Source organism: Neophocaena asiaeorientalis, unplaced genomic scaffold (genome assembly GCF_003031525.2).
Source record: "Neophocaena asiaeorientalis asiaeorientalis breed wild unplaced genomic scaffold, Neophocaena_asiaeorientalis_V1.1 scaffold24, whole genome shotgun sequence".
NCBI classification, from domain to species: domain Eukaryota; kingdom Metazoa; phylum Chordata; class Mammalia; order Artiodactyla; family Phocoenidae; genus Neophocaena; species Neophocaena asiaeorientalis.
In genome coordinates this window covers 4,905,756-4,929,646 of record NW_020185317.1, presented here as the reverse complement: position 1 = coordinate 4,929,646, position 23,891 = coordinate 4,905,756, and the positions used below count along the sequence as shown (strand labels likewise).

General features: G+C 44.1%; 1 protein-coding gene across 3 annotated transcripts in view; it reads right to left on the bottom strand.

The window, feature by feature from the left end:
- The window catches only part of STAT1 (signal transducer and activator of transcription 1), a 40,806-nt gene that overhangs the window by 8,242 nt on the left and 8,673 nt on the right, over positions 1-23,891 (bottom strand). For all 3 annotated transcript variants that reach the window (XM_024733668.1, XM_024733667.1, XM_024733669.1), the window contains 17 exons: positions 23,130-23,228; positions 19,882-19,971; positions 18,837-18,915; positions 17,645-17,736; positions 17,304-17,455; positions 14,851-15,009; positions 12,805-12,897; positions 11,217-11,276; positions 8,664-8,693; positions 8,467-8,560; positions 7,271-7,312; positions 5,899-5,982; positions 5,133-5,231; positions 3,894-4,029; positions 2,442-2,491; positions 1,634-1,728; positions 733-878 (listed from right to left, as the gene is read on the bottom strand). In XM_024733668.1, the coding sequence (XP_024589436.1) occupies positions 733-878; positions 1,634-1,728; positions 2,442-2,491; positions 3,894-4,029; positions 5,133-5,231; positions 5,899-5,982; positions 7,271-7,312; positions 8,467-8,560; positions 8,664-8,693; positions 11,217-11,276; positions 12,805-12,897; positions 14,851-15,009; positions 17,304-17,455; positions 17,645-17,736; positions 18,837-18,915; positions 19,882-19,971; positions 23,130-23,228 (1,600 nt within the window). The remainder of the gene's footprint in view (positions 1-732; positions 879-1,633; positions 1,729-2,441; positions 2,492-3,893; positions 4,030-5,132; positions 5,232-5,898; positions 5,983-7,270; positions 7,313-8,466; positions 8,561-8,663; positions 8,694-11,216; positions 11,277-12,804; positions 12,898-14,850; positions 15,010-17,303; positions 17,456-17,644; positions 17,737-18,836; positions 18,916-19,881; positions 19,972-23,129; positions 23,229-23,891) is intronic.

The following is a 23,891-nucleotide window of genomic DNA, read 5'->3' as shown; positions in this document are numbered from 1 at the left end:
TTTTTTACCAGAAGAAAAAAAAAAATAGAACAAGGAAAGTATCCTATCTTTTTGCATCTTCTAACTGAAAGCATAAGTCACTGGAACAAATCAGTTTTCCCTCCAATCCTTCAAACAGAGCAAACTACAAGCAAGAGTGAAAAGTCACCAGTCTGTCTTTATCACTTTCTTGTCTCCACTGAAACCTGTTTCATAACGCGTAGGTTTTCAGAATTGTTTTTGCCATGGATGCGCTTGGTCAAATAGAAACCCAAGATATAACCCAGATAAACGTGCACGAGCCTTCTCTGTCAGAAGGCAAGGTGGAGGGCTGCACCCAGTCCCAGGACCCCTCTCACGGAGCCTGCCCTCATCCGTGCACCTCCACGTGGGATTCCCCTCCATGGGTCTGGAAGCTCACGCCTGTGCACTGTGGGTTTCCTCCCAATAAATGACTGCCAGTCATACTGACTCGCATCTTTCACCTACAGGTGACATACCTGACAAAAAGGAAAGAATGTGGCCTTGTCTTTAAAAAAAAAAATCATCATTTGCACAATATGTTCCAGGCAACGAATCCCAAATAGCCCTTGGTGATGTATTAAATCCTACTGGGGAAGCTCAGCTGGGGATAAGTGGAGGAGCTGCGATTGTATGTCAAAAGCTCATCATTTGTATGAGTTGATTTGCAGAGAAGAAGAAGGGCTTGCACCCACATTCTGAATCGGTGTGTGTGCAGGCGCCTTGGCTTACCACCTCCATTCTGGGGCCGCTCCACCCATGTGAACGTGATGGCCCCTTCCCGGCAGCTCTCACTGAACCGCAGCAGGAATGTCCCCGGCTGCTGGTCCTTCAGCAGAGCCCGCTCTCGCTCCTTGCTGATAAAGCCCACGATACACCTGCACATGGAAAGGGATTGATGGAGGTACTCTGAGGTTCAGTCATGACTGTAATTTTCAAGTTCACTTACAAATCAAGATGACTGCAACTTGACACAAGAACACAGGATAGAAATGTATCAACTATTTCAGATGCTTTAAAATCTATTTCATTGACACTTCAGGAAGCATTTCACTCATACATATATATGCTGAAGTCCCAAAAAAGCTCATTAACATGGTGCCCGTTGGATGCTACAGATGATCAATAAATACTTGCTGGATCAATGAGCCTTTCATTTCACCTGGGGATTCTGAAGGCCATGAGAATGTCTAAATTCATGCATCCTTTCTAGTGAAGAGAAAGGCTCAGACAATCCATTTTCATATTCTAGACCTCTGAAATATCAACTGACCCTGGGAAAACATTAGAAACAATTTACCGAGTCAAAAAAGTTTTTTCTTCCTTACTTGGAGGCAATAAAGCAGGCGCTCAAGAAATTTTCGTAGAATGAATGAAGGCATGAATGGCACTCAGGGTTTTTAAATTTAGTTTTGAAAATGCATATACATATACTACGAAAATATAATTTTAATCTTATGAGGGTCTACTATCGTGAATGCCTGAAGGGACAGCCTGCTAGCATCTGTTTCTGTGAGATGCACCCAAGTCTTGCCAAATAATGAAGTCTGTCTGGGTCAGGCCTATCTCAGCCTTGCAGCAATGGAGCGTGTGCTCAACACGTTTCAAAAATACACCCATCAATGGCCCTTACCCATCATTCCAGAGACAGAGCAGGTGTTTTTTAATGAGTTCAAGGATGCTTTCGATCCAAAGCCAGAAAGGAAAATTTTTATCATTTATATTTTCCTGCAAGTATACAGATGCACACATTAGAAACCAAGAAATCCAAAACAGTGACTTAGCGTGTCTCCTCCCGCCATCGGGTTTTAGTTTGCAAAGACTGCCCAGCTGCCAAAGCTAGCACTGCCCCCTACAGAGCCGTCCCTCCCCTCTTACCAGCTTTCAGACACCAACCTCTCCATTTCCTGAGCCAGGCTCTGCTTCCCTCTCCAAACATTAGCGACCCAGCCAGGGAATGACCTCCAGCGTGATCCCAGAATACCAGTTGCCTTCACACTACTAAACTCCAGTAGCGTGAGCTTGTCAGCACTGTCTGGTGACCCTAGCGGGGTCTGATTACTCCCCCCAACTGGTCTCACTGCTTGAGCAGGCTCAAGACACCCCCTCCGGCCCAGCAGGCTGTCTACGCCGGCACAGACCACACGTTACTCATGGACGGAGCTAAAACGCTGCCAGGCCAGGGGTCAGTGTGAGCAAACAGAAGACTCATTTCGGATATGAGAGAATGTTATCACCCAGGCAGGTGCTTCCTGTCAGACTCGCACTTGGAGACTAACCTTCAGCGCGCCGAAGGAAAGTAAACAACTTGCCCTAGGGGTTCCGGGGGCGAGAGGAACACGCCAAAGCAAGCACAGTGCAGCCGGCACCGCGGCGAGAAATCCGAGACCCTCAACAGAGAGCGGAAAGCACTCACAGTATAAACTCCAGACAGCACCCACCTTACAGAAGCGAGTCCATGGAATAAGCCCATCAGGGCCAGCACTGGGACCTAAACAAATAAAAATAAGTTTTTTAAGGAAATGGAAATCAATTCTGAAGCTTTGGCTGGACTGATGGCTGTGGTATTTGCTCTCAAAGAGCCAACACTCAGCAAAGGAAGGTTGTGTGTACACAGCTGATATTCTCAGATTCACTAATACAATCACTTGTGCTTTCTGGAGAAGCCTCGATTTGGTACCCCTTGTGCAATATCATTTCCCATTGCTTCCCTCTCCCTCCTTGGCAGGCTCCTCTCCCGGTGACCCTGAGGAATTTTTTTCAAGTTCAAACTAAGACCAAGATCACCCCTAGGTGATCGATTTAACTGACACTTGACTTTACAAGATTATTTTAGATATTAATTAGGCATTTCCCTCAGTCCTCCTCCAAATAGGACACAGGCTCAGGGAGGTCGATGCAAATCAAAAGCCCAGTGAGAGAAATGAGAGGGGAAGGAAGCCTCGGGGTTATCAGCTACACAAATTGAAGAAGCCCGGCCGTAAGAGGTGGTGAGCCTGACATCTCTCTTCACGGAGAACCCCAAATAAGCCACTGTAGGCAGAAAAGATATCTGTCTTAACTCTCACCAAATAAGGGAAAGGAATAGGAATGACTTCTTACTTTTTATTAAACTGCACAAGACTCTCACTGTGACAGCTGCATGGCCAAGAGAAGGCACTGCTGAGAGCCATTTGGTTAGGAAAAGCCTACTGGTGTTTGCAGTACATGCAGTTCTGCTATACAGAAAGCAAATCTGGCGAAAAGGTGACCATGGATTTTTTAAAAAAATAGTTCAGATAGTCCCATTCATTGAAGATCTGACCTTGAGACTAGTAGGTCTTAGGTTTGCTTAGTGTGGGAAACTAATAAATCCATGACATCAGCCACTGAAAGGGAATTCTCTATCATGGGCTGCACCCTGCCCATCAGGCAGTGCTGGTCACGGGCATCCTCCTGATGTGGACAGTGTCTCCTCACACCTGGGCCACCTGATGGAAGAGACCTGGGCGTGTGCTGTGTGGTGGGCAGCCCGAAGACCTTATTCTTACCATGTTGGGGGCTTGCTGTTTTTCTCCCCAAGGTTAATAAAACTTCCTATTTCTCAAAGAATTTAAGCCACAAGTAATATATTTTACATAATTTAGACATCTTTCCCCTAGGAACCCTGCTCAGAAATGTTAATATGAGATAATGGGGAAGTGATTCATTTAAATCTTTCATCAGGTCTCTATCTCCTTCTAAGGTGAGGCATCATTCTCACTTAGCTATAATAAACTGCTGGTGGAAAAGCCAATAGATTTTAACACTCTCCTACCGTGGACAAAATAAAGAGGAAAGAGGGGGAAAGGAGCAAGTCAAGATATTTTATGAATTTCAATTGTTAGTTACGTAAAAAGTGAATATGCTCATACCAAGAAGTTTCTCTCCCAGCATGCTCAGCTGGTCCACATTGAGACCTCTTTTGGTGACGGAAGAAAACTGCCAACTCAGCACCTCTGAAAGCTGAGACCATCGTGCACAAGGCGGGTTCAGGAAGAAGGACAGATTCTAGAGAGAAAACACCCAGAAGCTAAGGGCTACTGACGAGCCACCAGTCACAAGCCTGGCACTGAAACATGGATCTGAGCCAAAGTTCAGTTCTCATCTATGACACACAGATGTTTTCACAGCTAAAGAAGAGAAATCCTCATTATTTGCAGATTCACATTTGTGAATTCATCAACTCACTAAAATCTAATTCCTAAATCAATATTCATGGCACTTCTGCAGTCATGTGCAGATGTACCCAGGCACACAGCAGTGAAAAGTTTGAGTTGCCAAACATGTATGTTTCCAGGTGAGGTCAAACAAAGTTATGATCTGCCTTGCTATTTCAGCTCTCATACTATACCCGAGTGTCTTTTTTGAGGTCTGTTTAGCGCCACGGTTTTTGCATTTTCGTATGCTTTTTTGTTGGTGATTTCATTTTTAACATGGCCCTCAAGGGCACGGCTGAAGTGCTGTCTAGTGTTCCAAAGTGCCTTATGGAGAAAATGCATGTGATATACAAGCTTTGTTCAGATGTGAGTTATAAAGCTGCTTGCCATGAGTTCAATGTTAATGAATCAACAAGTATATTAGATAAGGGATCTTTAAACAAAACAAGGTTATGTATTGATCAGCAAATGCAAAGGTTGTGCCAGAGGCTCATGGGAACCTAACCCTGTGTTTCCCCTAGATGCAGTGGTTCAGTATCTGCCAACTCAGTGTTCACAGTGACTTTAAAGGACTTTAAGTACAGTGAATAACCAGCATCAACTGTAATTAATCAACCGTATTAGAGTACCCACACTCTAAGAATGCAGCAGGCTTATTTAGCATATATACATTTTTTAAAAAGCATAAAAATAAAGGACCTCTTCCACAGTAAAAGCTGTACGAAATCATCCGTTGCCTGAGCTTATTCACATGGAAGGAAAATCATAATTCTCATTTCTAATACATATACGTGCTTCGCTTTTCCAGAATTACTCCGATCCTTAGCAATGCCACTTGAGTTGTGCCACTCTTCCTTCAACATCTGGCCCTTAGGGGCTCTTTCAGATATGCAGAAGCTAGAGCACGAGGTCTCTGGTTAACCCCTGGTACAAAAGTAGATGTGTTTTCCATACCCTGGGTTCTGCCACCAGCATGTTGTACCACAGGATGGAGGCCCAACCACTCGGGAGCTGGCTGACATTGGAGATCACCACGATGGGCAGAGAGGCCGTCTAGAAGAGGACAAAGACCTTGAAATCATCTGAATCACAGAAACATCACCTTCAGACCACTATGCAGCCTCGCAACTAAGCAAGGGATTCCTGTACATTTGCATTATCTTTTTTTTTTTTTTTGCGGTAAGCGGGCCTCTCACTGTCGTGGCCTCTCCCGTTGCGGAGCACAGGCTCCGGACGCGCAGTCTCAGCGGCCATGGCTCACGGGCCCAGCCGCTCCGCGGCATGTGGGATCTTCCTGGACCAGGGCATGAACCCGTGTCCCCTGCATCGGCAGGCGGACTCTCAACCACTGCGCCACCAGGGAAGCCCCTGCGTTATCTTTTATATTTGAAAATTAAGAATGTAAAGTTATGTTCTTTGGTTCGTAGTTGAATATGTCTTTGTTATATCTTTTCAATTAAGAAATAAGTTTCAATGCTTCATATAAAAAATTAACATAGGACATCTCAACTGGAACATTTAGCTTACAGTACCCGAAGGTTAATTCAGTTCTCTAGCTGCCCAAACGATTAAATTAACATCAAGATAGTACTGGCTGAAAACAATAATCTTTTTTAGCAATTAGGTAAATACGTCTAAAATAAAAATTGAGGAATAAAAATACACGTAACAGTTTAAAGTAAAAATAAAGTTTTCCACATCTGGAACATGTAAGTCTTACCTCAAGGTCAATGACCAAACCAGGCTGGCACAACTGGGTTTCAAAACTAAGGGAGTGAAGCTCTTCAGTAACGATGAGAGGACCCTTAAAAGAGAAAAGGGAAACAAAAGGAATATAGCGATTCATTCACTGATCTTGCAACTTGCAAGAGCCTACTAAGCATTTTTTGCAAGAGGCTGCAGAAAGCCTGAACCTAACCAGCTGCAATTCAGAAGAACATTCCAATTTTTGAGCAACTATTCCAGATTTCATTATCCCGAGTATCTCACTGTTCTCTCAAAGATCAGATTTCAGATTTCTGATATTATGGCAAGGGATACGGATTAAGGGGAAAAAAGTGTCGATAGGGAAACAGCAACTTCTAATGGGTTTATTCATGACCTAAGGCATCCTGGCCCTCAGCCCCTTCTGAGGGTGTGTGCGGGCTGCACACCTCAGGCTGGCATGGGGTGGAAAGTGTACACGTGTTCCAGGTGTGATTATCTATCTGGAGGGCTGATTTGCATAAGCCTGGCTGGTCATAAAGTGCCTTGGTATGGGTAGAAAGGTTATATAGTGTTCAAAGTACCTTCATACATATTATCTTACATGAGCATCACAACAACTTAGAACCAGAGAGATGTGGCTGCCATCCCTGCTCACAGGAGAGGAAACTAAATCCTCGGGAGGTCACAAAGATAGTCAAGATCCAAACCAGGGCTGGTCAGGCCCGGGCCAGTGCCTCTCCCACTGTTCCACACGACCTCTGCTGGCTGTCATGGGGAAAGACAGCGTGCGTGCCACGCAGGCACAAAGGACGACGAGCGGTCCAAACCAAAGCAACTCCAGGCATTCTGTCCTCTGCCCATACTTCATATCTGAAGGCATCACAAACACAGTTCCTCAAGGACTGGCCGTGAAAATGAAACTGACAGAAGGATGATGCACTGGGTAGGGGACACGTGGCAGGAAAACCCTCTCGGCACACATCGTTTTTGGCAGGGCAGTCAATGAAGATGGCCTCTAGTTCTAGCTCTGACAGTAACTCCCTGTGCACGCTTAGCTAAATCCTGCAAACTTCCTGTGGTCCAACTTCTTTACCTGTGAAATGTGAGTAACACAGTAGCCCACCGTACCTACTCTGCTGGGCTGTCTGTTGAGGGTCCCATAAATTCATGTGCAAAATCACTTGACAACCATAAAGCACAAGCACAGAGTGGTTTCACCGTTATGACAGATACACCATGTCCCAAAGCTTGTCCACTGCCCTTCCCTGCCGGGTCTTCCTGCTTCTCACCCCTCTGTGAGGTGTCCCTGGCCCCCAGCGCCACGGAGCCAACCTCATTGGACAGACCTGCTAGTTAGAGACCAATCACAAGAGAGAAAGACTCACCTCGTTGGTTCTGGCACCAGCGTTTTTCTGTTCTTTCAGTTGCTACAAAAAAAAAAAAATCTTAGTAAACAGTACCATAATCATCAAAGTTGCTATTTTCATCTACAAATCAAACCAAAGTGGGGACTTAGAAAGAATGAAGGAAGTGAAATTATTTTCAGAACGCAGAACAGGAGGTGAAGTGACCCTTGTGTGGGTTCATGAGGGAGAGTGCCTTTTCCCATCACTCTGACAGCCTGCGAACACCACAGGGTTGAGAAGGATCCCAGGGAACAGCATCCTGCTCCCTCCCCCAGGCTAGCTTTTCCCGCACCATCCCCCATCACCTTCATTAGCTGTCGCATGCTCCCCGGGCTCAGGGCACTGCCCTCAAAAGGACTTCAATCACGCAGGTTCTAAGGGGGCAACCTGGAGCCCCCAGAGCAGCTCCGGACACCCTCAGACTCCTGGGTTGGACCGAGGCTCTCACACGAGGTCTAGCTTCCCAACTATGAGTTTGCGGGTTCATGAAATGGTTGCCAATAAAAAAAAGGATGCTTTGAACCTCCCTGCAGGCTCCAGCCCAGGAATTGCGCAGGGCTCAGCACCAACACACCTACAGAACAACTGGCAGCCCCGATTTTCAGGGAGAGAGGAGAGAAAGCACCACCCACTTAAATCCCTCTGCTGATTTCCACTGCCCGGTGCCCGGGCCCTACTCCTCTGGAGACTAAGTGCTCGAGACAGTGGTTGTGGGCAAGACCCCAGGAGGGAGGTGGTGAAGAAGGGGCCAAAGAGAGACTCCTGAGGCCTGCCACGCTTGGAGGGGGAGAAGGAACGGTCAGGATGTGGGGCAATAATGACCTCTGGGAAAATTCCAAGAATCTAGAATGGGTAATCACTGAGGTCCTGGAGGAACCATGTACAGATAGATAGCTTATGTGCACACTGGTTTATGGAATATTTGACTGAGATCACTACCCCCCAAGAAGGTATCTCTGAGAGGAAGACTGGCAGGAAACAGAGTGGACAGTCCTGGGATAAGGAGGGGGGACCAAGATTCCCCAAGTGCTGCTGAAGCTACCGGCCATGAATTCTAGGAAGCCTTCTGCTAGGGGGTGCCCTGCCCATCACACAGGGCACCAAGTGCCACTCGAGCACAAATCAAGTCCTAATAAACCAGACACAACAGTAAAGGGGGAGACTGATCTCCCTACCAGGTGTCGGAATTCTGCCGCCAGACTTCCATTGGTGGACTCCTCCATGTTCATCACCTTCGTGTGAGTGCCCAAAATGTTGAACTTTCGAAACCTAGACAATACAGGGTACGAATACTTAAAAGGCTGGGAACTGTTAAGCCAACACTTACACAAACAAAGCGATCGTAAAATATAGCGCAAAGTACTTCACGTACCCTTTTACTGTATTTCTCTCATTCACATCTCTGCAAAAAAATAAAAATAAATAAATAAATAAATATGATCATATATGTGTATTTAAAACTTGAGATAAGTTTTAACAAAAAGTACAAGATCAATAACAAATAACAGGGCTGTTCAGCCCTTTCATTCACTCACTCAGTCCCTCAATCAACCCGCACCAGCAATGCCAAGTTTTGCTGAGTGACCTCGGGCAAATAAACTGTCTGGGCCTCACCTTTATCCACTGTACATCATGCTAAAAGCACCAACCGTACAGGACACTGGGAGAAGGAAACTTGTTACCGGGTAAAGAGAGCACAGAGCACACCCTCAGTAAACGTAAGCCTGAGTTATGGCTATTTGTTGAGCAGTTACTCAGTCGGTGCCTTTCCGAGGCACCGAGCTAAGCACTGGGGACTGAGCAGAGAGCGCTGCTCTGTGGCTACACAACTCAGAGGACCTTCCAAAGTGACAGCTCGATTCTTATTTTTGTTCTCTGTTATTTTTAACGCTTTCAGAGAAGTACTTGAATAGTCAATTATTTGGGGAAACTATCCAGTTTAAGTTTTAAACCTGAGGTTAAAATCTTGAGACACCTGTATCTTATATAAATGTAGCGATAACGTCGTCATGTTCTGGACAAATAATGTATCTGTCAGGCGTAGGCGAAGGTTAGAGATCATTAGCGCACTCATAGTTAAATGAGTTAGCTTCCTTTCCTGTCTCAACTAGAAGTTCAATGCTTTTGTGAATGAGAATCACCGTCAGTTGTAACAGTGACCAATTTTCCCATCTGGAAAAAAAAAAAAAAGAACTTACACTTCATTACCACAGAATATTTCTAATGAGCAAGAAGCCAGCCTTGGCATATGACAATTAGCTAACTCGACACTACACCTGGACTTCATCACTTCCCCCCAGCGTCCTTTTCCTGCCCCACGACTCCAGCCAGGACCCCACGTGACATTTGTCATCATATCACCCTAGCCTCCTCTGGTCTGTAACACGTTCTCACACGTTCCTTGTCTTTGAAGTTTTTGACAGTTTTGAGTATCACTGCTCAGATGTTTTAGGAATGTCCTTCAACTTGAGTTTCTCCAGTGTGGCATCTCAGTTTTTTAAATTGTGGTAAAATATACATAACAGAAAACTTATTATTTTAAGTATTTTAAGCATGCAGTTCAGTAGCATTAAATATATCCACATTTTGTGCAAAAAAAGAAAATTCACAACAAAAGGAATAGTGTGATACAAAGCTACCTTGTCAAAGCTAAGAAGAAAACTCAGAACTGGAACAGACAGAAAAGACAAAAGAGCAAGAAAAAACTGAAAGGGAGACTGAGTTAAGTAGAGTGTGGTAAACTGTAGTGGCCACAAAACCTCTGCAGCTTTTCTTTTTTTTTTTTTTGCAGCTTTTCTTTTCAAGAGGCAGAATGTATTTCCCTGTCCCTTGAATCTCAGGGGACTTTGACTTGCTTTTCCCCACACGATGGATGGGAGTGGTGCCGTACAAGTTCCAAGTCTAGCCTAACAGGCCCAGCACGCTGCTGCTCTGATCCACTTGGAACACTGCTGCCGTATGAGAAAGCCCAGGCTGACCTCTTTGAGAGCCCAACAGAGAAGGGCCCAGTTATCCCAGCAGAGACAGACACATACAAGGCCATGCTAGACCACCCAGCAACAACCAAGCCAGCCCAGACCAGAAGGACCACACACAGCCCACAGCATAAGAGAAATTAATAAGTTTTAGAGTTTAAGCCACTAAATTTTGGGGTTTTTATGCAGCAAAAGCTAACTGATACACAGAGAAACCAAAGATGATGGGAGAAAAGCAAAGGCACAGACTATGCTACAAAGAAGGCTATACTTACAGAATGGAAAGAGACAAAAAGCCAGAGGAAAATGACTTGGATTATCATAAATGGTTTTGAAACTTGGTAAACCAGAATGTTACACACACCAACAAAAGCATTAAATATATCAAGGGGGGATGGCAGGGGCTAAGCCATCTTGTTCCTTAATGTAAGTGCTTAGGTCACTGATAGTTCAGGTCCAGGGACTAAGGACGAACCGGATGGGCCTGCTCCATTTAGACCATGAGAGATGCTGCCCATTCCTGGGTTCTTACTGCCCAGAAGAGACAAGTGTGAGGCCAGCAGGCTCCACACAGGCCCCCCAAAATTCTGTCAGCTTCACTCCAGAAACAAGTCCACACTGGCTGCAGAATCATGGTGGCCTGGAGTTTGATCAAGGGCCCTTCCTCTAGGGCTGGCCTAGGAGGAGGGGTGGTAGCTGCTTGGAGACTTGATCATTACAAGCTCATATGCATAAAATGCACTCATTCTTTTGTTCACTTATAGTCTAAAATGGCACAAGCACGTTGATACCAGCTCTAGGGGATGCTCCCAACATCCAGAACAGGAGCTATCAATTTAAATGTGCTGGGATCACTTACAAACAGCCCCAGTGCAAAAGTCTATGCTTAGTTAACAAAACCAGCAATTTCAACAGTACATGTATCTTAGATAATATTAAAGATATCTTACTTATCAAATAAGACTTTGACTTTCAAGTTATAATTCAGCTCTTGCAATTTCACCAACAATCTGAAAAGAAAAAAGTCATAATTACTTTTAAAAATTATCTGTTACCATTTATTTATCATGCCAATTCCCTACTGATGAACATTTCAATAACCCCCACCCACCTCATGCAGTTTTTGGTTATTACAAACAATGGAAGTGACATCCTTGCATGTCTACTTGGATGTTTTTGAAGTGTATTTGTAGGATAAATTCCTAGCTGTGAAACTGCTGGGACAAAACTGTAACATTAAATTCTGACACAGAGCAGCAGCACTGATTTTATATTCCCACCAAACATCAGTGAGGGTATCTGCTTCCCTGTATCGCCTCGCCAATGCTGAGTTTTATCAAAATTTGTATTTGGGGCTAAAAATAGCAAACACTGCCCTTTACTAAAACTTGTATCTAATGCTTATTCTGCTGGGAGAAAATAAAAACTATCACCCATAATCAGGAAAGTGAAGGTCACATCTATAATCACCCCAGGGCAATGTGGAGAGGTGGAAGGAGCCGTGGGCTGAGACTCAGGTGTGCTCTGCTCTGATGAGCTGGAGAGCTGGGGAAGGGGCCCCTCACTGGTTGGCTCCCTTTAGTGAAGCAGATGATGGGATTAGATTTCTCCTCCTGCCAGCTGCGAGTTCTGGGACCTCACGGGTGCTAAAGCGTGGTGCTGTTCACTGGCAGCCAACAGGCAGCACTTGTGGACCTAACTCAGCAGCACCCTGGAAAAAAGGACGAGGGCCAACTCTGACGCCAAGTGCAGCTCTTCTGAGTCCAGCTGCTCACCAGCGGAGGAAGAGCTAAATGAATGCAGCCGTGCAACGGAAGAAAGTAAAGCTGTAAAAGCTGTACGTTCTAACATGGAAACACTTCCATAACTTATTATGAAGGAGAAAAACAGGCTGCCGAAAAACAGACAGCAGAACCCTCGTTTCTAAAAATGAAACACTGTATATCTTATATATTTGTGTGTCTATGCATGAAAAAAATAGGTATAAGTACAATGTATTTATTTATGTAGACATGGGCAAAATTCTGGGAGGACTGACACCAGGCTGTTTACCATGGTGGTCTACAGATATTTAGATCACATACAACTTTGAGAAATCTGAGGAAAGCTATGAACACACTCAGCAGAAAAAGGTACCTGTCATAAGTCCACATTCACACACACTGCATACATTTTGGGGGGAATGTAAAGCTCAGGTTATGAGTTTATGCTCAAGACGGGATGAGGCTGCTGGGAACTTCTACTCTCTACTATATGCAGTTCTGCAATTTTGAATTCCTATTTACAGTAAACATTCATTACATCTATAACTGGAAAAAAATCAGGTGTGTGTGTGTGTGTGTGTGTGTGTACACACATATCTCTTATATTTCTAGTCTGAATAGAAAAGACAAGACTCTTAGATATTCTAAATAAGAATTCATATTAAAATGCCTACTGCAAAATTACTTCCTCTAAAGCACCATATATAACAGTGTTGTGAAAGGAAGCTGGGGTGCAAACTTTGTGATAGGAGGTGCAGGGCCTTTTCTTTATTACCTCAACTTCACAGTGAATTGTACTCCAGTCTTCAGGACCAATGGCCTCTGAGGATGAGTTGGCATGCAGGGCTGTCTTTCCACCACAAATGAGCTGTAAATTCCCAGCAAAGGGTAAATTAGCATTTCCATTAATGCTGAGGCAGTAAAAGGTTATTTTCCCTAAAGAGGAGAGGGGGTTAGAGGGCACAAGCTAAAAAAAAGTTTGAAAGATTCTAACAAATTGGATGAATAAAGTGAGGTTTTCTAGTCAGTAAAGAAATCCCCAAATCTATTGCACTCAACAAAATCATAGTAACTGCAGTGAACTGTGATACTCTTCAACAATGAAAATTCGGAATGGGATTCTGCTCATTTACAAACTTAAGAATCAAATTTGCTAATTAGACTTACAATATATACAAATACCAAATCATTATGTTGTACATCTGAAACTAATACAAGGTTATATGTCAATAACATCTCAATTTAAAAATAAAAATAGGGAAGTCCCTGGTGGTCCAGTGGTTAGGACTCTGTGCTTCCACTGCAGGGGGCATGGGTTCAATCCCTGGTCAGGGAGCTAAGATTCCACATGCCTCGTGGCGTGGCCAAAAATAAATAAATAAAAACAAGATAAAAATAAATTTTACTACAGTTGAAAGTGAACCATGTACCATATTGCTTACCACCATAATTTGAAACTGACATTTTAACATCATTTGGAAAATTGATTTTAAAATTGTTTAGTAATATTTATTATCTAATAAACATTTCCAAACATTAAATTTAATTAAAAAAATAATGAAATTTGCATTCTAAAACGCAAGTAAATGTCCTCGATTATTTCAAAATCCAACATCTAGGCATTCCTGTTTGGACATTAGCCACAGGGAACCAAAGACATTTTTATTACATTAGCATTTAAAAAATTGCAATATGGGGCTTCCCTGGTGGCGCAGTGTTGAGAGTCCGCCTGCCGATGCAGGGGACACGGGTTTGTGCCCCAGTCTGGGAAGATCCCACATGCCGCGGAGCGGCTGGGCCCGTGAGCCATGGCCGCTGAGCCTGCGCTCCGCAACAGGAGAGGCCACAACAGTGAGAGGCCCGCGTACCTCAAAAAAAAAAAAATTTGCAATATGAATTCTACTTAGTGCCATTTGTTTACCTACTAAGCATATCTGAAACACCTACCCATGGGAAAGGTACTATGTAAGGCCCTGGTGGGGAAGAAGATGACAAAGGCACATCTCTGTCTACTAGGACCTTTCAATTTACAACAAAGAAAACAGAAATACACAGACAATGATATAATAAAATCCAGAACGGGAGAAAAATGAAGAATAAACTATGCAGATCCGGAAGGGAGACAACATCTGCCCGGGAACTCTGGGAAGATTTCATGATGAGATATAAGGTGAAACGTTCAGGATGCAGTTTCGAAATGAGGTACAAGAGAAGAAAGCTCTGAGGCAGAGAAAATACTGTTGGGAGAGGAACGGAGAAGCAAATATCCAGGGTAGCCACGAAGTCAAGTCTGCCTGGAAATGGGGCATGTATAGAAGCTAATTCTGGAGTGGCTAGTGAGGGCCAGGCTGTGCAGGTGCGGCTTGGGTGACCGGATGCGGGGCTCCCCTGATATCAGCAGGTGGCAAAAAACCTGATTGAACTGTGCTCTGGGAGAGCACAGGGTCACAGGGACAGGGAGGAAGGGGCTCGGGAGGGACCATTTGGGAGGCTACCACGCAACAGTTCAATAGAGAGGATTTGAGAGCTTGAAATGTGATGAGACCATGGAATAGGAAAGAGAGGACAAATATCATCAGGTTAGACTAGACAGGTCCCATCACAGACTGGCCACGGGGAAGGAGACTGGTAACCAGTCTAAACGGTCACAAGAATGACAGGCCAACGACATAAGCAAGGAATTCGGGAAGACCTGATTCGGGGAAGCCATAAAAAATTTTACATAACCTATTAAACCCTTCTAAATTATCTGAATTACCAGAAAAACTTTCCTCTGGGTAGAATAATTGCAAAAAGTGCAAAAACATCTCCCTCAAGTTACCTCTGAATGAGCTGCTGGAAGAGGCTGAAGGTGCGGTCCCATAACGCTTGTTTGTTTTTTGTGATAGGGTCATGTTCATAGGTATATTTCTGTTCCAACTCCTCAAGCTTTTTAAGCTGCTGACGAACCTGCTGCAGACTCTCCGCCACTATGGTGAACCTGGGAAGGTACAAGCCACAGGGGTCTCCATCAGAAAGCAGCCTGGATTAAACAGAATCACAGAAACCAACAAGTACTTTTTACAGACAACACACGACGTTATCTGCCCAGCTCTGAAGTGCAAGGAGAAACAGAACAAACCTGATTTGTGTGAAAAAACTAATATGCATGAACGATTACAGCCCAGATTAAAAAACTGCATCCCACTGAGATGGCCCTAAGGAGAGATGGGTAGGGGTGGAGGCTGCTAGGGAATCTGTGACTTCAATTGGGCTGTGAGATAATTGGGACCTAAAGGGACAGGGCAAAGGTGCAGGGGGGACAGAGGCAGGGGACACGACAAGGCAGATGCTGTGGGCAGTGATGTGTGGAGCAGTGAGGGGCCCCTGTAGCTCTTTCTGTCAGGGCAGTGACACTGTGCAGAGAGGAGCAAGAGAGCAGCCTGGACGCTGAGGAAGCAAGGCCAAGAGGGGATGCAGGCCTGGTTAGGAGGAGACGAGGGAACAGAGGTTACTGTGTCACTGAACTGAAAGGAGAAGGCAATGTGCGCAACCTAGACACTCAAAATATATGCATAAACTAAGGAGAAAACCTAGTGACTGCTTTCAGGTTCCTCCGTCCTGACAGGAAACCACCAAAGGCGATGCAGCCTCCGAGCCAAGTCAGGCTGTGGAAGTTCATTTTACTGGCCTGGAGGAATGACAGAAGAACATCTATTCCCCAGTGAAAAACATCTCCTTCACTCGGTGTTTCCATTCCTTGAATCCAGTTCGAAGCACCAGGAGCACAGCCCATGGCCATGAAATGAGAGGCAGGATAACGGTGGGTGGGTGAGTTCCAGAGGGATTCTAACCCGGTGATTCCCAACCTTGTTCAGGCCATGACACACAGGAAAATGTCGACAATCCTTGTACCACACAGCTGGGGGTACTGAGGGGTATTCACATCTCTGCAGGAGGCTCCTTGTGGCCTAAGGTGACCATGGGGGCCCCGGACAGCGGGGGGCCTCGCTGGACACCTGGGGGGCTTGGAGGTCAGCATCTCACAAGGCTCACGGGGACACACTGGGCTGGGGAGCTCCATTCCTATCCACAAAAAACTGGGATATGGAATGGCAACTCACAGAATAAAAATAAATGGCTGACTATTGCGAATTTTTAAAAACAGCAATCCAGAAAGTAATCTCATGAGATCTCTGGTCCTTGGGCTCTTCAGAACTGTTCCAGGCCACCCCCCGCTCCTACCCACTGATTCTACCGCTTCCATCCCCTCTGCTCAGTTCTGTCAGCCCTCCCCTGGAATACGCTAATAAACTCAGAGCAGACCAACTGGCCTTTCTGTCTCTATTCTATCCTCAGGCTTCAGCCAGAGTGACCTAAATAAAAAATCAGAGAAATGAACCTCCACTTAAATAAAAGGCCTGCCCGGCTCACCAGTATCCACTGGGTAAAATCCCGGAGTTCCCAGCACAGTATGGGAACCTCCGTGACCAGGCTCCAGCCTCTTGCCAGCTCCACTTTCTTCCTTCCCTCTCTGGCACCCGACTCTCTAGCCATCCAACATGAGAACTGAGGGCCCCAGCTCATGCCAGCCTCCCCTCCCCTCTGCCCCGTCCACACTCTTCTCCTTCCTGGTCTACATGAAGTTTTCCTATTCACTCTCGAATCTGTGCAAGACCACTTTGTCTCATTAATCTTTCCTGGTGACTCCTTCCTTCATCCTCCATGAACTCTGGACGGTCTCCGTTGGAGCCCTGGCAACCTTTCACTGAACAGTTATTACCACGCCCATCTCCCGCCTCCACACTGAGAGCTCCTTACTGGCAACGACCAAGAATCATTCACCTTGTGTCCCAGGTCCTAGCCCAGTGCCTGGCATACAGCATTTCATAAGTATTTACTAGACGGATGACTGAAATGTATGGCCCACAAACTACTATTTCACGTAAGCCTGTAAAATGCCCTTTTGTTTTTAAAACCTTGGGACTCAAGTTGTTAACTGTGTTGTGTGATGACCATGTCACTGGTGTGTTGGCACAAATGACATGTCCCACGGTACACATACAGCAGGGAGAGGAGTCCTCCAAACCATGCAGAATGTGGCTGAATGTGGCCACAGGTGTGATTAACACTGTGCTTTTCAAGTGTTTCCAGGGCAAGAAGCAGTTGGACTGCATCAAACTCTAAACCAAAGGTTTGACAGAGTCCATTCAACTAACACAGCTGGAACGTGCACTTTACGAGTTTACACGGTTAGCCAGTCAGCTGCCAATGTTCTGCTTCGGAGAACCTTACCAGTTCTGCAGCTGATCAAGGCAAGCATTGGGGGGTCCCCCGATACAGGCACTCTGCTGTCTCCGCTTCCATTCCACAAGTTCATCATTAATCAGGGCTTTCTGGGTAAGTTCGGTGACATTCAACAACTCTATTATTTTGTGAACTACTTCCTAAAGGGAGAGAAAGAGACAAAGCGAAATAAACTCATCTTTAATCACTGAATTTTATTCTTTCATCTCAACTGGGTTGCTCTAAGTGAAATAGTTATAAAAATAATTTTGCCTCTATTCCAAACTTCAAGTCCATTATTTACAGTCTGTGACAAAAGCGACATGTTATTCTGGAAAGTGAATCACTACCTTTCTCTTATTGTCAAGCATTAAATACATCTTCTGGAGTAACATCTGTTCCTGTTTCTGATCATTCTTTGCCACACCATTGGTTTCATGTTCTGTGAATTGGGAGAGACAGCAGATAAATATAAATATAAAAGAAGACAAAACCAACTGAAGCCAAGATTTACATCCATTTAGGAAAAATATGATCCAAACGCTATCTGGAGATACGTCAAAGCTTGGTTTTTCTTCAATCATTGTTGAACAAAACGGTAAAAATGGCCTAAGTACAAAAACCGGATACACTGAAACAAAGTCCTTGTTTACAATGACTCACATAAACGGGAAACAGTACTGTCTGGTTCTTAAGGCACTGTCAGAATATTACCTAAATGAATATAAGTGACAAAATTCACAACCTCAATTAAAAAATAATTGATACAAAGCATCTCTGTGGCTTTAAAGAGAAGCAGACAATTAGGAAATTGTAATTGAGGTTTCTTTCTCTCATACTTTTCTTCAAATTCTTACTAATAATCTCTCCATTTTACCATGGTATCCTCCAAATGACTGCTAGGGTTCCAGCAGCACCCTGCTTGTTCTACACAATGCACACTTCTGGATTATTTTCAGTGGACGTCCTGTCATCATTAAAAACGAGCAACAACAACAAAATCCGAGCGAAACTGCTTTAAAACATGTGAAAAATGCTGAACTTCACCTGTGGAGTATACAAATGGAGCTGGAATATTTGGAGGAACTTCAGTTATTAGGGCAGGGGAACTCCACACACATATCCGTCTATGTCCCTCAGTGGGCTAGGCACAGTAAGTAAAGTGAATAGCACGTAACCAGTATGTATTAACTGGAGGCGATTTTGCCCCCCAGGGATCACTTGGCAATGTTTGGAGACAGTTTTGGTTGTCACCACTGGGGACCACCACTGGGGATAGTTCTACTGCCACCTGGTGGGCAGAAGTCAGGGATGCTGCTAAACATCCTACAATGCACAGGACAACCCCCAAAACAGTTATCGGGCCCAAAATGTCAATAGTACTGAGGTTGAAAAACCCTGGCCTGGGTCACCAAGAAGCCAAGACTAGCAATTCAGAGTCTTAAAATGTTTGGTAAATATGAAGGAGTATCTGCCTTTGTTATCTAGTGTAGGTAGAAAAAATTACAGGCAATGGACACTGCTTTAAATGTTAACTCTTACCTCTGTTCTGCAAGGTTTTACATTTAAAGTCATATTCATCCTGTAAATCTTCTAGGGTCTTGATTTCATGCTCTATACACTACAAGTAAAGACAGAAACAAGTTTTCCACCATACTTAGGACAAAGACTTTAGGAGACAGATTACTGGTACTATAGGACCCAGAAAACCATGGATGCAATTCTGCTCCCTCAAAGATGGATTAGACTTGCAAAATTCTAATCACACGTATGAAATAATTTATATCTCCTTAGCTAGTATATAATAACCTTTTTATGAAAGAAAATATATAGCTATTTCTGGACTGGGCCACTTGACTTCTACTTTAATGAAGTAGACCTGGAGTCTGGCAACATGCCGTCTGAAGCACAAAGTCAAGGCCGCGCTGGTGTGACCCAAGGCCCACAGGAGAGTCGGCCCCTCAGCAGAAAGGCCGTTTCCACAGATACGGGCCCAGTGCAAGGCTGGACTCCTCACCCTTTCCCCCAAACAGCACCCACAGTGGAAGGGAGTGAACACATACCACCAAGGGCACCACCTCCATAAATGTCTGGGAAGTTTTATCTTAAAGTTATTGTGGATATTTTATTCTAATCAGAAATACATCAGAATTTCCTTGTTTGAGATGTTTTTGTTCCCCTTCCAAGTCTTAGAATAAAACAGGTGCTTGAGGAAGACCATGTTTATCCTAGGACTCTATGTAACCCCAGATACACCCCCATTTGAGAGGAGCAGACAGAAAGGGCTATTTAGAGCAGCAACAGCTAGTTTACTGGGTGATAGGGCAAAGTCAACAGTGACTGCACAATCTTGCAAGGAAGGAAAAGATAAGCTCAATGTTTGCAAGTTGTAACAGGGGCCAAAAATGTCTATCTGCTCATTGGTTTCACCAATTTGTTTACTTAGGGTTTCAAACTTGAGCGAAACTTTTCTTCTCAACTACTTAAAAGCCTGAAATCAGTCACAATGCTTACACTAGAGCAACTGAAACCTTTTTTCCTCTACGAAAAGTTACAAAGAAGACGTATACATTTACTAAATACTCACCATAACTTTGTCCTTCACATTTCTGACTCTGCTGTCAAGCTCCTGCTGTTTGTCTAACATTACAGTGCTCTGAATATTCCCTGCCTGAGCCTGTAATGGAAGGTACACAGTTAACAGCCATTACTTCCTCTGTCCTATTTACCTGCTGGTTATGCTCCAAAGTCAAGTCTACCCCGTGCCCCACCTAACTCCCGGACCTTCCAAAACCTCCTGCAGGCCTCCCACATGAGTGTGCACAAGAAAAGCTCAGTTCCCAAGGCCCCGGAAAATACTGGCGAACTGTTAACAAGCCTACAGAAAGACCAGGCTCAGTTCGTGCCTAAAATAAATAGTATTTCTGGAATTTTCCATTAGTTCATACAGTTGCATGGGACCACACAGGAAGTTATTTTAGTTTCTCAAATTCCGTAGACAACATTATTCTTATTAGCCCTGTACTCATTTGTCTCAAAGCCATGCAATTCACAGTGTGGTCCCCAGACAAGCAGCATCTTACCACCCGGGAGCTTGTTGGAAATGCAGAATTTCAGGTCCTAATCTGATTACTGAATCAGAAACCCCATTTTGACAAGATTCCAGATAATGCAGAAGTATATCAAAATTGAACAGTACAGAGAAAGACAAATATCATATGATATCGCTTGTATGTAGAATCTAAAATAATGATGTAAATGAGCTTATTTACAAAACAGAAATAGACTCACAGACATTGAAAGCAAATTTATGGTTACCAAAGGGGAAAGGTCGGGGGAGGAGTAAATTAGGAGTATGGGATTAACATATATAACTATATTTAAAACAGATAACAAGCAAGTACCTAAATGTATAACACAGGGAATTATACTCAATACCTTGTAATAACCTATAATGGAGAAGAATCTAAAAAAGTATGTGTATGTGTGTGTGTGTGTGTGTGTGTGTGTGTATATAACCGAATCACTTTGCTGTACACTTGAACACTTGAAACTGACACACTGTAAATCAACTATATTTAAATAAAAATTAATTTTTAAAAAACATTAAAAAATTGAACAGTACTGCCATTAAGGACTTCAATGAATATCTGCTCCTATAAAGTAATAATGAATACCATCCCAGATGCAGTGGGTAGAGTTAGCCTTCATCCTTGATGGCCAGAAAACAATTTGTTACTTTTATCGGGATCACATTAAAATTATGAATTAACTGAGGGAAAGGCGATATATTTATGATGTCGTTTTTAATTCTTATGCTTCTAACGGCTTCCTCTTGTCAACTGCAATACCACTAATAAAATGCTAAGCAGCAGTGGAAACACTGGACATCCTTGCCGTGGTTCTGACTTACTGATGTTTTGTCCGTGAAGTAAGATACTGTTTTAGAAGCAGGAGATGTATATTTTAATAGGTTAAGGAGGTATCCATCAACTCCTAGTTTATTGAATTTTTAAAAATCAGGGATGAGTGTTCGGTTTTGTCATCCTTTTCAGCATCTTTTCGATACCCCCAGACATCCAGGACCTTCCCTCAAATCCCAGGAAGGTCTTCTTTCTCTTGCTCGCAGCTGGGCAGTCCACTAACCTCGTTCCAGGGGTTCACCGATAAGTCAGGTGTCCTCTGAGAGGCTTAAAATGAACCTCTCCCCAGGAACTTCACATTTTTAAAAGGAGGTCAAAAGCTGACATGCCTTTGAGACCAAAGCACCCGCAGGAGATGGGGCTGATCTGGGAGAGCAGAAATCACCTCCTGTGCCTCCCAGTGCTGACTCCGGGCCAAATGAGGAGAGAAATGCTTAGGTAGCAAGGTGGACAGTTCACTCTTCTGCCCATCTCTGCTCTTGACTGTCCTCCCAAGTCTATCTGAGATACAGGAGCAGCCCCTTGCATAATGCTGGTAAGATGAAAATCCCACAGGATAGTCAAAATTTCCTGCTGAAAGTCTCCCAGGTGCATGCCATACTGAAGAAGGCACACCCCTCTCAGAGGAGACAATGCAGCCAGCTTTTCCTCCTGACAGACACCTTTGCTCACTAGGCTGGGTCCAGGATGAATTAGCCAGTCTGAGTTTAGAACAAATAATATGTATCTCTAAGTGCTCAGTGCAGCAATGTGCTTTCAGCGTGACAGGGAGACAGGAACTAAATGCCCAGGGAAGCAGCAGATTCACAAGGACTGGGGCAAATGCTCAGAAAGTGCACGGAAAATGGCATTCAAGTGCCACTACTTAAATTCTCTCTCCATCCCCGACCTCCCAATCTCACAGCACACTTTGTTAGCTATTCGTTAGAGAAATGCACATGGGACGCATTCCACTGCATACTCTGGCCTTTTCCCTGTCATACTGGAATGGTCTCAGCCAGAGTAACTCATACCGTAGTGGTTTCACAACTGTCTGCCTGCTGGGCAGCTCCCACCACCCCATCAATGAAAGGCATGAATCAGTGCCATGGCAACTTCAAAAAACTGCTGAACCCTAATCACCAGGACGGTCTGTATTAGGATTAGTAAAGTCATGATAAAAAAGCCTTGGTACTAGTATAACTCTGACTCATTCACTGTTTGGTTGTCTCAGATATCTAATAGGTATCTCGGTCCTATTGAAAACAAAGCTGCTGATTTTCCCATCAACCCATTCTTCTCCAAAACCTACTGTGCCCTGCAAAAGCCATACTCCTGTCCCTTCCCTGTCTTCCCCAGCTCAGTAAACAGTATCTCTAAGAAACGCAAGTCACAAATCAGACTCAGCCTCTACTCTTGGCTCCTTCTCACTCTCACACCTGACCCTTCAGTATAAGCCCTACTGGTACCACATCCAGAACATAACGGAATCTGTCCACTTCTTCCCACCTCCACTGACTGCACCTCTACCTCAGGCACTTCCCCTCCGCTCCTTCAGTCTGCTGCAAGAGCCCACTGTCTTCTGCTTCCTTTCCTGCCCCAGCACCCCAGAGGTGTCCCTGACCCTGATCTAAAGAAACAACCTGACACTCCACTACTGTCCACACAGTATCCTGCTTTACTATCTTCATAGCAACAATCACTATCTGAAAAGATTTTGGTTTTGTGTTGTCTCCCTCCCTCATTAGGATGACTTCCATTAGATTGGGGTCCTTTCAAAATCTCTACATCTGTTTTCCCCCACTTCTTGGGGCTATAAAATCAGAGGGCTAGTCACCACTGCCCTGAAACAGGGCCTCAGTAGTACTTGTTGGATGAATGAATGAGTTTTTATTTCTTTATTACCCTTTGTGTTCAATTAGGAAAAAAGTACCTGATTGAATCTCTGGGCATTTTCCAAGATCTTTCTTTCCTCCTTCAGACAGTTACAGATGATCATAGACATCTGTATTGGGTCTTCCTGAAAATTATCCTAGACAATGGGTTGTTAGAATAAAAATAAATTAAATTTCAGAATGTTTAAACCATTGTGTTTTATACATTGAAATGAGTTTGTTCATATCCATTAAGAAACCTCACCCTAGTCAGCTCTGCCCACCACCAGTCCCTCCCATCAGGAAACTTACACAAGCCTCTTAGATAGCCTCATCCACCACAGGGCAGACAGCAGAAGCAAGAAGAACTACAAATCTGCAGCCTGTGGAACAAAAACCACATTCACAGAAAGATAGACAAGATGAAAAGGCAGAGCGCTATGTACCAGATGAAGGAACAAGATAAAACCCCAGAAAAACAACTAAATGAAATGGAGATAGGCAACCTTCCAGAAAAAGAATTCAAAATAATGATAGTGAAGATGATCCAGGACCTCGGAAGAAGAATGGAGGCAAAGATCAAGAAGATGAAAGAACTACAAAAGCTAAGAGAATTCACCACCACCAAACCAGCTTTACAACAAATGCTAAAGGAGCTTCTCTAAGTGTGAAACACAACAGATGAAAAGGACCTACCAAAACACACCCAAAACAATTCATAAAATGGTCATAGGAACATACATATCGATAATTACCTTAAATGTGAATGAATTAAATGCTCCAACCAAAAGACACAGGCTCACTGGATGGATACAAAAACA